Here is a 14,342-nt window from a genome sequence, read left to right on the forward strand (position 1 = left end):
TTTTAATCGGAAAACATTTTATTAAACTGTATTAAACTGTATACACAAGCAATAAACAGTTAAAGGTATCTTCAGATTACCACACTTGGCAAGTTTGGTTCGTAGGACGCATTCTAGATCCCACGGGACAGTTGAAGGCCTGTAAGAAGTCCTCGCTGTTGGTTAGGTCACTCAGAAGTTTGTATTTCGGCTCGCGACTCCAGTTGGCCGCCATCAAATCGTAACAAACCGTCTGGGCAAATCCCAGAAAGAAGAGCTGATCTGGCAGCAGGTCGAGTCCTGGCATCTTTTGTTCAGGATTCTCCAGAGTCTGCAATCTGTGGCTGCGATGGGCCTCAAAGGCCGACTTTAATCCCCCGCTCTCGTTATACAAATAGAATTGGCGAAGGACCTTCGGCCCGAGGTGCTTACTGAAGGCCTTCCACTGGCAGTCCTTATATAGCAGATCCAACTTCTCGAAAGAAGAAAAAAGTAGGAAAGTGGTGAGATGCTGGCCAACCGTGAAACCCAAGGAGCCGAATTTCAGGGAATGCGGCCATGAATTGTGGTAATAAGGAGGTTCCAGCAAACCGGCATCGATTGCGACGATTGGGATTGGATTACCATTTGTAATGTTTTTATCAAGTCCAATAATCGCCTCCCACGGCTTAGTGTAGTTAACTTTTTCCCTTGGATGGCGGGTGCTAAAACGCTTCATGTCGACTTGAAGGCGGAGCAAATTCATATTGGTTACAGCGTAACTATCGTCGACTACTTCCAGACGGAGAATCTCCCGGACTAGCTGATCGGTAAGAGAGGAGTCCGCAGGTGTGCCGAACTGAAGCACTGTTGAGGACAGCTGGAACAGTGCCTCCTTTCGCGCTTCCGAGTCCAACCAAGCCACTTCCTCAACTAAAGTTCGCAAGCTCTTTCGGACTTCCTGCACAATTTTAAGCACTTCCGACCGCTTTTCCTTACCAAAGTTCTCCTGCAATATATTTTTATTATTTTTTATTTTTTATATTTTATTTACTAGACTTACCGCCAAATGGAGTTTCTTGAACAGGGGCCACATGGAGGTTCGCATCTTAGTAGTGCAATAATCTCTTTGGTTCTTGACATCCTTTAGACTGGCATCGAATGTGTAGAGCAGCTGCATGGCCAGGTAATTGGCCACAGCCTCAGGATGCCGGAGACAAACCTTTTCCATTATCGGTAAATCGAAATCCAAAGGCTCTTTCTTCTCGTTCTGGTTCCACACGATCTCGAAATAATTAGTAATGTCAAACGCTACGCCGGGCCTAGATGAACTCTCCTCCTTAAGTAGCTCTCGCCAAAACTCAAAAACACCGTCGATCACTTCGGAAATTTTAGCCTCTGTGAGGTTAAAGGATCTTAAGTATCCGCGCATGCGCCGCTCGTTGCGTTTATAGGCCCAGGATTTGTTTTTCTTCATGTTGTCCAACTTAACGATGGCGTCAAACCCCTTATAATTAACCGCCAAGGACACTTCAGATCTTCCATAATGTGGAAGCACCTCCTGATATAGACCCCGTGCCCCGTAATTGGTGAGATGGGCGCTCATGTTGAACCAGCTGAAGTTGGAGGCATTCCAGGCTGCCCCATCCACCGCTGGAAAACCTCCGATCGACCGAATCAGATTCAGGTAATGCGGATCGGCAGCAGGAAACGGATGGAGATCAGCCTCCAGGCAGGCGTTGTAGAATCGTTGGGCCACCCTCAGTTCCCTGGACACATTGAGTGACTCCGCCAGATCCATCCTGTGCAGCAGTTCCTTCGCGATGTCATCTAGTACGTAGCCTAGTTTTCCTAGGTTTTCCCTTCGGGAGTATCGGTCCGGCCTTATGTTTTTCAAGTTACCGCAGGCGTACTCGTAAAAGTCGTCACAGGGTGCCACACTCGAGTTCATATATGACTTCACGAGTTCCGCATGGGAGTAATCAGTTTCCGAATTCTTTATCACTTTCTGTTCATTGCCAATTGTCAAGGAAAAGCTTAGTAAAAGCAAGTAGATCGGTAGTTCGACCGAACTGAGGCTTATCGAGCACCGAAAACTGCTCTTGAATAATCCCATGCTAATCAGCGGAGCTGGTGCGCGTAATTTTAACAAACTGAAGGGCCGACTGTCCAGCTCAGAGCTCGACTTTATACTGTCAGCTTTCAGCAATTGTTAGTTGTGCCATGAATGGATCTGCCAAGTAATTGCCTAATTTGTGAAATGTCGACAGCGGGACACCCAGTAGTACCCAACGTTCTTTAAAACTAACTTAATGGTTAGTTCTGCCTAGATTAAATCAGCTTCGTAAATGCTTTTTTTGTTTAATAATTTATTGAATGCTTTACAAATGATATGAAACATTGGCCACCTTTTTTAAAAGTGCAACGCAACTCACACCAGGAGGAATAATAACAGGATTCGTGGCCCAACTCTTTCACTTGAGCTGTATAGACAAGAAGAGGTCTACGTGGTTATGCTATTTCTATGTTGCCACATTACACTGTTATTAAGGGGTATACACAAACGGAACTTGGTGAACTTCCTCGTCCCTCTGCGATTAGCGTCTCGGGAACAGAAAAATTGGTAGTGGTATGGCTCGGTTATCAATAAGTCTGAGCACATGGATATGTAGATGGTCCCGAAATTTAGATATAGGTATACCTCTGCTTCCTTAAATAAAATGGGTATGGGTAGTTAATTAACATACAATAAATATCAACATCAGTCGGAGAATTTAAAAACAAGAAAGGATGCTAGCTTTGGCCATCCAAAGCTTATATACCGTTGCAGATCATTCCTATTAATTTACAAAAACAATCAACATTTAGTTTATTACAATAAAATGATTATTATAGCAACTCAAATTAAATTTATGATTAGGTAATTATTTGTTGCCCTTTATTAAAAACAAGTCGGTCGCTTAGGCGAAAAAATATTTCGATAAGCCGCAAAAATGTGATATAATTAGTTTTTGATTGGATTTTGATGTCCGATAGTGATTACCACACGTGGTAAGTTTTGTTCGCAGGACGCATGCCAGATCCCAAGGGACAGTTGAAGGCCCGGAAGAAGTCCTCGCTGTTGGATAGATCATTCAGAACGCGATTCCTTGCAAAGGCCTGTTCGTCCTCCTTGTAGCCGGAACGAATCATCTGAGCGAATCCCAGAAAGAAGAGCTGATCTGGCGACAGGTCGAGCCCGGGCATCTCCTCGCTGGTTCCACTCCGTGGAGGATCCTTACCCAGAAGGTAGTTGTGGTAGGCCTCAAAGGCCTGCCTTAAAGCCCCGTCTTCGACAGCTGGTTTCATAAACTGAAAATCGGTATATTCATCCGGGATCGCGTATTTACCGTAGACATCCATAAAGCTTTTCTCTCGCACCCTATATTGTGTTTCTGATTTCCGGTATTGGTATTTAAGGAAGGAATCGAGTTCACGGGTAAGTTTGCCGCCAACGTTAAAGCCCAAGGTGCTAAACTTTGCTGATATAAACACCATTTCCAAAGATAACGAAATATGCCTGAAACCATATCCACAACTGCATCCTCCGACTTTTGTTGGCGTATCGTGCTTCCTTAAAGTGGCGAGTGTTTAATCGATCTATTTCAGTTTTGAAGCGGTGAAAATTCATAGTTGTCGCAGCGTAACTATCGTCGACTACTTCCAGGCGGAGAATTTCCTGGACTAAGAGATCGGTGTGATCGGTGGAAAGAAATGGGTCGTCGATGGACTCGATGCCGGGCAGAATTTGGGATTCCCTGAGCAGTGCCTCCTGTCGAGCAGTCGAGTCCAGCCAGTCGGCTTCCCTAAGTAACTTTCGCAGGCTATTCCGCATTTCCCGCTCAATTTGGGACACTTCCAACCTTTTTTCCTCAGTAAAGTACTCCTGTAAACATACAATTTGTTAGTTAGATCCTATTTTTTGTTATTGAAGCTTACCGCCAAAAAGAGTTTCTTGAACAGGAACCACATGGAGGATCTCACCGTTGTGGTGCAGTAATCTTTACGGTTTTTTATCTCCTCCGGATTAACATCGAATGTGTACAGTAGCTGCATGGCCAGGTAATTGGCAATAGCCTCACTGTGCCGGCCACTCAATTTTTCTATCTCCACGAAGGGAGGATTGCAAACCCATGGGTCCTTCAACTTTTTAGCCGTGACGATCTCGAAGAAACTGCTAACATCGAAATAGTTATCGTCACAGGAGCCATCTTTCTTAAACGCCTCTAGAGCCTCTCTCCAGAAGGCAAAAATCCCCTCGATCACCTCTGCTATTTTATCCTCTGTGAGGTTAAAGGCTCTTAAGTAGCCGCGCATGCGTTGCTCGTTGAGTTTGTAGGCGAGCGAAGAATTCGTATCGATGTTGTCCGCCTGAACGATTGGGTCAAAACCCAGATCACCCATAAAGAAGTACGTTTTATGAGGCAAATCGGACCGAAGAGTATCATGGACCAGACCACGAGCCCCGTAATTGGTCAGATGGGAGCTCATGTTGAACCAGTTGAAGTTGGAAGCATTCCAGGCGGCACCATCGACGACGGGAAATCCTCCGATCGATCGGATGAGTTTTAAGTAATTCGGATCGGCAGCAGGAAACACAGAGAGATTAGCCCCCAAACAGGCATTGTATAGTCTTTGTGCCACCCTGAGCTCCCTGGATACATTGAGCGACTCCGCCAGATGCACCAGTTCCTCCGAGATGTCATCCAGTGAGTAGCCTATGTCGCTTAAGTGATCCCGTCTGGAGAATCGGTCAGGTGTTGTGGGTCTGTAGTTACCGCAGGCGTACTCGTAGAAATCGTCACAGGGTGTCACACTCAAATTCATGTAGGACTTCATAAGTTCCGCATGGGAGTGAAGGTAATCAGTTTCGGAATTCGTTATCACTTTCTGTTCGACCGCCCCGCTCAGTGAAAACATAAGTGTAAGCCAGTAGATCAGCAGCCCGATCGAACCTAGGCTAATCGAACACATAAATATGTTTTTGAGTAATCCCATGTTAATCAGTGGACCAGTAATGTGGTGTTGCAATCTTGTCCGTAAGATGTCACAACTGCTCGATTCAGAGCGCGATTTTGTACTGTCAACGAGATCCAAACCAATGGTTAGTGGCGCCTTGATCTGAATCTAATCATAAGGTCTGAATTTGGGTATTGTCGGCAACGGGATACCCAACAATTTTCTAATACGTTAATTGCAACGGAATTCTTTGTAGCTATAACAAAACCACTGTGAGTTTCCTATTCCTAATCCAGCAACCAGATTCATACAACTCAAAACAATGTAATTTTTTTCAAAATTATTTGTTTAATATAAAGAAAAACACATTTACCCCAATAATTTAAACCCAAGTGTCTGTAAGCCTAATACTCTTCTAATTCTTTACGATTATGGAGTAAAAATAATCAAAAATTGCGTGATCTTCCGTTCTCGCTGCGATAAGCAGCATTTTTACAAACAATTTGTGCGTATTGGCTTGGTTACTAGAAAACCAGACCACGATTATTGAATATTTCCTTAAATTACAAAATATCATATTTTCAACTTTAAGGCATGCATTAGAGTATCTAGTTTAGTTGCTTCATTTCATTTTTATCATGTTACTTTGCGGCTTGTGCTTTGGCCAAGACGAAATGAGAATTCGGCCGAATCATGGAAATGTTTTACCACCCGCCACAACAACTACACCGGCTTCTACTCCAGTATCGAGCACAACTTCAATATCCCTGGATGGCTGTGATTCTGATCTAAGATCGCTTTTACTGATCAATGATATATATGTCTTGACAGCAGCACATTGTGTGGAGGGAGTTCCACCGGAACTAACTTTTTATACCCGTTACTTGTAGAGTAAAAGGGTATATTGTATTCGAGCGCCACGCCCCTAACGATTTTAAAATGTGTCTGTAATATTTTAATCTGTAAACATTTTATTAAAAAAATTTTTAAAAATCGATATGAAACGTAGATCGATTTTACATTATTTAAGATAAATTTTCATTTGATATGTAAAAACAATATGGGTTTTGCATGACCTGAAATTTACATATATGCAATGCTTTTTTTTGTGTGTATACACACCTATAGGTGGCAAGTTTTCAAGGTAACTTCAGATTACCACACTTGGCAAGTTTGGTTCGTAGGACGCATTCCAGATCCCACGGGACAGTTGAAGGCCTGTAAGAAGTCCTCGCTGTTGGATAAGTCACTCAGAAGTTTGTATTTTGGCTGGCGACTCCAGTTGGCCGCCCTCAAATCGTAACAAACCGTCTGAGCAAATCCCAGAAAGAAGAGCTGATCTGGCAGCAAATCAAGTCCTGGCATCTTCTGTTCAGGATCCTCCAGAGTCTGCATCCTTCGGCTGCGATAAGCCTCAAATGCCGACCTCAATCCCCCGCTGTCGGTATATAAATACAATTGCTGAAAGACCTTCGGCCCGAGGTGCTTACTGAAGGTTTTCCACTGGCAGTCCTTATATATAAGATCCATTTTCTCGAAGGAAGAAAAAAGGAGGAAAGTGGTGAGATGCTCGCCAAGCGTGAAACCCAAGGAGCCGAATTTTAGGGAATGCGGCCATGAACGGTGGTAATAAGGAGGCTCGAGCAAGCCGGCATCGATTTCGACGATTGCATTATCATTTGTAATGTTTTTATCAAATCCAAAAATCGCCTTCCACGGCTTAGTGTTGTTAACGTCTTCCCTTGGGTGGCGGATTCTGAAACGCTGGATGTCGACTTGAAGGCGGAGCAAATTCATATTGGTCACGGCGTAACTATCGTCGACTACTTCCAGGCGGAGAATCTCCCGGACTAGCTGATCGGTAAGAGAGGAGTCCGCAGGTGTGCCAAAATGAAACTCTGTGGCGGACACTTGGAACAGTGCCTTCTTTCGCGCTTCCGAGTCCAACCAAGTCACTTCCTCAACTAAAGTTTGCAAGCTCTTTCGGACTTCCTGCACAATGTTAAGCACTTCCGACCGCTTTTCCTTATCAAAGTTCTCCTGCAATATATTTTTATTTTATAGTTTTTTATTTTATTTATATTTTATTTACTAGACTTACCGCCAAATGGAGTTTCTTGAACAGGGGCCACATGGAGGTTCGCATCTTTGTAGTGCAATAATCCCTTTGGTTCTTAATATCCTTTAGACTGGAGTCGAATGTGTAGAGCAATTGCATGGCCAGATAATTGGCCACAGCCTCAGGGTGCCGGATACAGACCCTATCCCTTATCTGTAAATCGGAATTAAAAGATCCACGCTTCTCGCTCTGGTTCCAGATGATCTCGAAATAATTAGTAACGTCAAACGGTACGCCGTACCTAATTGCATACTCCTCTTCTAGTGCCTCTCGCCAGAACACAAAAACACCGTCGATCACTTCTGCAATTTTAGCCTCTGTGAGGTTAAAGGATCTTAAGTATCTTCGCATGCGCTGCTCGTTGCGTTTGTAGGCCCAGGATTTGTTTTTGTTTTGTTTTTTCATGTTGTCCAACTGTACGGGGGCGTCAAACCCCAAATAATTCACCTCAAAGGACACTTCAGATCTCCCATTATTTGGTAGTACCTCAGAGTATATACCCCGTGCCCCGTAATTGGTGAGGTGGGCGCTCATGTTGAACCAGCTGAAGTTGGAGGCATTCCAGGCTGCCCCATCCACCGCTGGAAAACCTCCGATCGACCGGATGATATTGAGGTAATGCGAATCGGCAGCAGGAAACGGATGGAGATCAGCCTCCAGGCAGGCGTTGTAGAATCGTTGGGCCACCCTCAGTTCCCTGGACACATTGAGAGACTCCGCCAGATCCATCCTGTGCAGCAGTTCCTTCGCGATGTCATCTAGTACGTAGCCTGGTTTTCCTAAGTTTTCCCGTCGGGAGTATCGGTCCGGCCTTATGTTTTCGAAGTTACCGCAGGCGTACTCGTAAAAGTCGTCACAGGGTGCCACACTCGAGTTCATATATGACTTCACGAGCTCCGCATGGGAGTAATCAGTTTCCGAATTCCTTATCACTTTCTGTTCATTGCCAAATGTCAAGGAAAAGCTTAGTAAAAGCAAGTAGATCGGTAGTTCGACCGAACTAAGGCTTATCGAGCACCGAAAACTGCTCTTGAGTAATCCCATGCTAATCAGCGGAGCTGGTGTGCGTAATTTTAACAAACAGAAGGGCCGACTGTCCAGCTCAGAGCTCGACTTTATACTGTCAGCTTTCAACAATTGTTAGTTGTGCCCTGATTGTATTTATTTGTATTTGTATTTTATTTATTTATAGTTAGTTCTGCCTAGATTAAATCAGCCTCGTAAATGCTTTTTTGTTTGATTTTATATGGAGTATTGGCCACCCTTGTTCAACTTGCAACAAAACTCACACCAGGAAGAATAATAGAAGGATTCATGGCCCAACAATTGAAATTGAGCCGAATAGACAAGAAGAGGGGTACATGTTTATGATTTTTCTATGCTGCTACATTACACTTGTATTAAGGGGTATAAAAAATCAGAATTTGGTGATCTTCCTCATCTCTCTGCGATAAGCGGCTCGAAAAAAAAACAAATTAGTAGGGGTATAATCAAAATTTCGTAAGCTTCCGTTTTCTGTGCGATAAGCAGCATTTGAATTGGCTTGGTTACTAGGAAACCAGACCTCGATTATTGAATAAATTGTTTTAATACCTGGCATTGAATATATCATTGTCTAATATAATAGAAAAAATGGTGCCGGTTACCCGAGATAGAATCGGTTTATTTCTTTAAATTAAAAACTATCATATTTTCAACTTTGAAGTAATTTTTTTAAAGTGCACACATAGTTGCAGCCATCCCGCACATCGATCAAAAGTTTGCGCCAACTTTTTGGGTAGATTTTAGCAAATGTTGCATAAACTACTTTGGACTCGCCTTACTCATCCCCTGGGGAGCACATCCATATCCATAACCACATCCTTAACTGTAGCCATTGGCAAATAAAAAAGCAATTCGAAACTGGGTTACAACACTTGAAGGTAAGCTAAGTACCTCGGTCCCTTTACCTCTTTGGAGGAAAGTTTGCCGAGCAGATGGAACGAGGCCATATCTCATACATATAAATCCCAATTTGCTGGCGAAATATTTTGTGCAATTGTGATTGTTATGCATTTTGCATTTCGCATTTGTGCAATCATAAAATAACCCTCTGCCTGCTCGCAAAAATGGAAAGAAAGCCCAAGGACACGCCAAACTCACAGGAGCAAGTTTCACTGCTATTGGTGGCTAGTTTAGTATTTATAAAGTTGAATTCGGAAAAGGCATATAGATAAGCGGAAAGTTTTTAACAAATGTACAACAAATTATTTACTCGGGGGAACTGGTAAATTGAGTTTCGATTTGCTGGTAATCGAGAGTTAAGGTTAGTAAGTTTGTCTTTGGGAAAATAAGAGTTTGAATTTGGATTGGGGCATTGTAAAATGTTTAAGGAGCAATATAAACTTGATGGCTAAGAGATCTTTTCATCAATAATAGCCCCAATTAGTGATGATAATATTTGTGAAATGCACTTTCCAAGCTTCATCTGTTGCATACCCACCTATTTAAGATTCTCCTGCTTTATAACCACATAACTCACACTCAACACCTCATTTCGGTTGGCATTTTCCCATCGGAAGACAAATTGCCAAATCTTAGGGAGATATCTGTTCGTGTTGGCCCCCATAAAGCATAAAGATACATATGTAAATAGTTTTACCATCGCTTTGAATCATTAAAAATCTTTACGACTTCATATTAAAGTCAGACCGAAAACGGGAAAAATAAAAGAGAGGAGAACAGTAAAGAAAACATTAATGCGTTGCCAATAAATTTGTCTCCGCACCAGAAACTCGTAAAGATTTCCTACTCAAAACCATAAAGCAGTCTCGAAAAAAGTTTGTGTGTCTCAGAAGTTAAAGTACTGCCGACCTGCATGGATTTCCAGCTAAACGACAAATAACTTGGCATTTAATAACTCTGCATTCGGAGGGCCTTTCTCTGTCCCCCCCTCCCCCGCCATCGACTTCATTATAATGCAGCAAAAGTCTTGACTTTATTCCCGGCTCCATAATTTAATACTTGCTCGCTTTGTCGCAAAGCGAATTTATGCGTTGAAACTAAAGCTGAGATTGCGGACCTTGGGCCACAAAGGTGTGTTTCTGCGTGCGAGCTTGGATTATATTAAATACATAAATGCGTGAGAAGAAAAGAACAAGACTTTGGTTTAGGAATAAACAAAATATTTTTAATTAAATTAAATATGAGTTTTAGAATTATTGCAAAATATCGTAAAATATTCCAAAAACCCCCATCTTGTTTTCTTATTATAACATTTTAAAAAATAAAAATTAAATGACTTAATAAACTTTTATTTAAATTCTTTAAATAAAATTTTAGCCGTTTCACACATTTTTCAATGTCACGTTTTCATGTAGTCGTCAAGTTCATGTTTTTCTCATAACTTATTGATATTTTTATCCCCTAAGAGCCTACTTTATTGATGTTTTTCCTAACGCACATGCTGGATAGTGTACACCCCAGCTAATATCGAATATCCCTTCTTCTGTTTGGATAATCATTTAAACATCAAATTTAATAATCAGGCTGTCATGTTTATAATTGAGACTCTTGGGGGCGCAGGCAGCCTGGTCAACGGAGGCTCCTCGATGGGCAATCATGGCAAAAGCCACCGGAATGGAGGACAAGAAACATTTCTCAGAAGGCAAAACATGACACATCTCATTATGACGACTCCCAAAAGAACTCAACCGCAGAATCCCTCGGCTTCTCTCATTTCGCCTTCGTGTGCTGCTGTCAGAGCATTTTGTTTATTATTTTGTAGCTGTCATAAAGTTATTAAAAGTATGTGACATTTTTATGACATTATGACGTCTCGACTCAAGGTTCCTCTTTAGCTTTGCCAACCGAAAAATCGCTTTCGGTGGGATTTTCGGGGGAGTGGAGTGCATAAGAGGATACCGGCTTTTGTTTTCATCGCTCAAAAGTTCTGGGGAGTGAGCCCGAACAGCTTCGCCCTGCCGTCCGGCTGTCTTGAAATATGATATCAAATAAAAAGCAAATTAAAGACGATAAAAATCGTGTCTCGGCTCACGCTGAGTTATATACAAAAAGCGCTTACTTTTTGCGCCTCTTGCAAATGCGAATGTTCGAGTGTCCCAACCCAAAACCGAAACCGAAACCAAAACCAAATCCAAATCCGAATCGGAGTCCCTTCGAAATCAAGTATCGTTTAGGTCTCGCTTTTGGTTCTGGTTTCGTTTTCGGTTGCCTGTTGTTCATCTTGTTATTTGGTGGCTCATAAAACTTGTAAACATCCAACTGATTGTGCCCCTGTCTGCCTTTTTCCTTTATTTTCTGTCTCTGCTTTAGAGTGAGTCTGTGTGGGAGCTCGGTTCGAATTGGTAAGATATTTCCAGATGATATTACACTTTTGATTGGCCACGGTAATGGGGCACTGAGGGCGTGAGAGATCAAAGGGCGATAGGCGATTTAATTGCCCATATGTCCAAACTTATTGCCTTCGAAAGAGACCAACAAAAGCTGTTATAATGGAAGGTTTAGATATGCCGAATGGAAGATGGTTAAAGGAATGGGGTCTTAGTTGAATAAACAAAAGATATGGCTGAGGTGAATGGTCAGGAGGAGATGAGAAATGTGGCACCGAAAAAAAATATTCAAACTTTAAAGATTTTAATTATTTTACCTAAATTAATAAGATTAATATTACCCTTTAATTAAAATCTTAAACCATTTATCCAAAAATAATCAAAATTGTAAGCGACTAATTAACATTTAATTGTTTTGAGGGAGGAAATGCAGTTCACTCAGTCTTGCAGTCTTTCATTAGATTTAGCTTAAAATTGATTTAACTTAATATTTTTTCCTATTTCTGTTAAGGTATATTATAACCATTTTATGGAGGGTTTCGCTTAGAGTTGCGAAGATCATAACGCCTTCTTTTCGGCGGCTCTGGAGCACTTCTATATGGAGCGTATTTGTCAACATAATCGTCATCGTCCTCCTCGTCCAGTTCGTCCTCCTCTTCCTCGTCATCGTCATCATCCTCTTCGTATTGCAGATCCTTCACATTTTTATCCGTCGACTCATCGTTTTCCGGCATATCGGAGTCCACTTCGATTTTCACAACATAGGAGATACCATTTTCCTCAGTCTTCAATTGGATATTCTTCGGCTTTCTGGCTTTCGATTTCTCTTCAATCTCCTCCGATTCTTCGTTTTCGCTAGAACTGGATTCTAGCAGTTTGGCCACACGTTTTGTGGGCTTGGCTTTGGCCTTTGGCTTGGGTTTCGCTTTCAACTTGCTGCTGCTGCTGGTCTGTGGAACATCATCATCATCATCGTCCTCTTCCTTCTTTAGAAGGTCCTGCATAGCCTGATCGAAATCGAAATCCCCCTCAGCCACCTTGCGACCAGAAGATTTCATTTTTCCCGCCGCCGAGGTGGAAGGAAGAAAATCCATATCCAAGCCGGAAGAAAGCGGGGCCAAAACATCGTCTTCGTCATCCGAATAATTCAAGCCGATGGGCAGATTCTGTTGGAAACCAATCGATTTGTTGGTCGCATCCATTACGATATCCTTGTAGCCGGTGATTTTGCTGCCATAGCGGGGAAGATATTCCGAAAAGAAGTCGTTGACCTTGGACAGTTCCACTTTTCCATAATAACCCGCATAATCGGGCGCTTGACCTATGCCTATATTGATGACCGATTCGTGGGGCTTTACGAACTTGGCCTGGGAAACTTTACTGGGCGTTGGTTCTGGAAGGGAATTATTACTGGAGGCACTGCGTCCTCGCTTCACATTCAATTGCGTCATAATCTGTTGGTTCAACATATCGTGATTATTGCGTTCCTTTAGGACCCCCAAATCTGCCTGATAATCCAGGCGGGCTTGGAAGTGACATCGAGCTATCTGCAGGGGAGATAGGCAGGTGAACGAAGTGGAACAGAGATCTCCCCGTCGGATCATCCTGGCAATATGAGCATAATTCGGGAGGTGTAAATTCGGCAATCGTGAGTCCTTCTTGTCCTCCCTGATTTTCTCCAACTTCCCCAGCTGACCCTTGACGAAATTGGGATTCCTATAGAACAGCAAAATAGGGGAGACAGAATCTTTAGATTCAGATTCTTCCCTCGACCATATACGTTCAAATCCATGGGCCAAAAGCTGGGCCGTAAATTGCAGGGTATTTCGGCAGTGGAAAATCGAACGACCGCTGGACAAATGATCCTGCAAACCCTGATAATTTAGCTCTAATTGAGTTCCTTTTCCCGACCAGTTGAGAAAATCCACACAGCTGCTATCGGTGGCCAGGAAAAGTTTCACGACGAAGCGATAACCCATTAGCGGATGTTCGGGCTGCGACTCGTGAATATAAATGCCCAATTGGCGGTAGATCCTTCGACGGTTTTCCACGGCCTCTTGATTGTTGTTGGAATGGGAAGCGGAATTAGTTTTTACTGCCAGACGAAGGGGCTTTTTCTCTCGCACCGGACTTGCTGCGAATTCCTCCTGCGGATCTTCCCTGCTGTCCAGAAAGTCCAGCAGTTTTGACTCCTCCGACTGTGAATCCTCATCTTCCCGACTTGTTGCCGCCGCGAATTCATCCACCTCGTCAGCCGATTGCCCCTCATTTTCATTCACTTTCCGTTGGCGGCGCTGATTGGTTCGGTTTCTGGACATTACAGTTACTTCGTTTATACAGATTTTCAGATACCGATTTAGCCGGGCGTAGTCAAATTTTTGTACAAACGAGCAAGCCAGAAAAATAGTTTGATTGACAACCGACAGAGTAAGATCTAACTAGAGTTGTCCTGGCTTTGGAAAATATGGGGATAGGAGTTGTTTTCGTTTCGGCAAAAGTGTTGGAAGGTTTTTTAGCTAAGGTGTTTCCATTAGAGTTGCTTTACCATTTTTAGCGATGATTTAGAGGTAGAAATCCCTATCAACTTTGACGAAACAAGCACATTAAAATATTTAAAATTATATTTTTACCAAACTTAAAGTTTCCAGATTGTAAAAATTATTTACTCTTATAAAAAACATTATTATATTATTATTATTATTATCATTATTATTTTAAGATTATGTATTTTCTATACATTTACTACATTAAATATTAAAGTTACGCAAATTCAGCTTTAGTAAAGGAGCAGAAAAAACACAAAATCCGAAACAAAGCCATTTCATTCTATTTGAATGCATTTCATGTATTGTTTGCAATAAATCTATTGTTATTTATACCCCCAAAACCCCCTGTTTTTTCACCCACCCCTTTGTTCCTAAGGGCGGCGGAGTTCA

At 42.4% G+C, this 14,342-nt stretch overlaps 4 protein-coding genes across 4 annotated transcripts; all 4 read right to left on the minus strand.

Annotated features, from left to right (window-relative positions):
• Nucleotides 1-76: 76 nt before the first annotated feature.
• On the minus strand, nt 77-2,074 carry LOC138912231 (neprilysin-2-like). Its single transcript, XM_070212137.1, has 2 exons — nt 1,022-2,074; nt 77-967 (listed from the first exon to the last, which is right to left on the minus strand). The coding sequence occupies exons 1-2, from the start codon at nt 2,072-2,074 to the stop codon at nt 77-79; spliced, it is 1,944 nt and encodes a 647-aa protein (XP_070068238.1).
• A 923-nt stretch (nt 2,075-2,997) lies between these two features.
• Nucleotides 2,998-4,995, minus strand: LOC138912232 (neprilysin-1-like). Its single transcript, XM_070212138.1, has 3 exons — nt 3,937-4,995; nt 3,659-3,883; nt 2,998-3,309 (listed from the first exon to the last, which is right to left on the minus strand). The coding sequence occupies exons 1-3, from the start codon at nt 4,993-4,995 to the stop codon at nt 2,998-3,000; spliced, it is 1,596 nt and encodes a 531-aa protein (XP_070068239.1).
• A 920-nt stretch (nt 4,996-5,915) lies between these two features.
• Nucleotides 5,916-8,181, minus strand: LOC138912384 (neprilysin-2-like). The gene is made up of 2 exons (XM_070213141.1): nt 7,058-8,181; nt 5,916-6,996 (listed from the first exon to the last, which is right to left on the minus strand). The coding sequence occupies exons 1-2, from the start codon at nt 8,117-8,119 to the stop codon at nt 6,112-6,114; spliced, it is 1,947 nt and encodes a 648-aa protein (XP_070069242.1). The 5' UTR covers nt 8,120-8,181; the 3' UTR covers nt 5,916-6,111.
• A 3,611-nt stretch (nt 8,182-11,792) lies between these two features.
• Nucleotides 11,793-13,844, minus strand: comr (cookie monster). Its single transcript, XM_017150457.3, has one exon. The coding sequence runs from the start codon at nt 13,722-13,724 to the stop codon at nt 11,934-11,936; it is 1,791 nt and encodes a 596-aa protein (XP_017005946.2). The 5' UTR covers nt 13,725-13,844; the 3' UTR covers nt 11,793-11,933.
• Nucleotides 13,845-14,342: the final 498 nt, after the last annotated feature.

This window comes from Drosophila takahashii, chromosome 2R, assembly GCF_030179915.1.
Source record: "Drosophila takahashii strain IR98-3 E-12201 chromosome 2R, DtakHiC1v2, whole genome shotgun sequence".
Taxonomy (NCBI): Eukaryota; Metazoa; Arthropoda; class Insecta; order Diptera; family Drosophilidae; genus Drosophila; species Drosophila takahashii.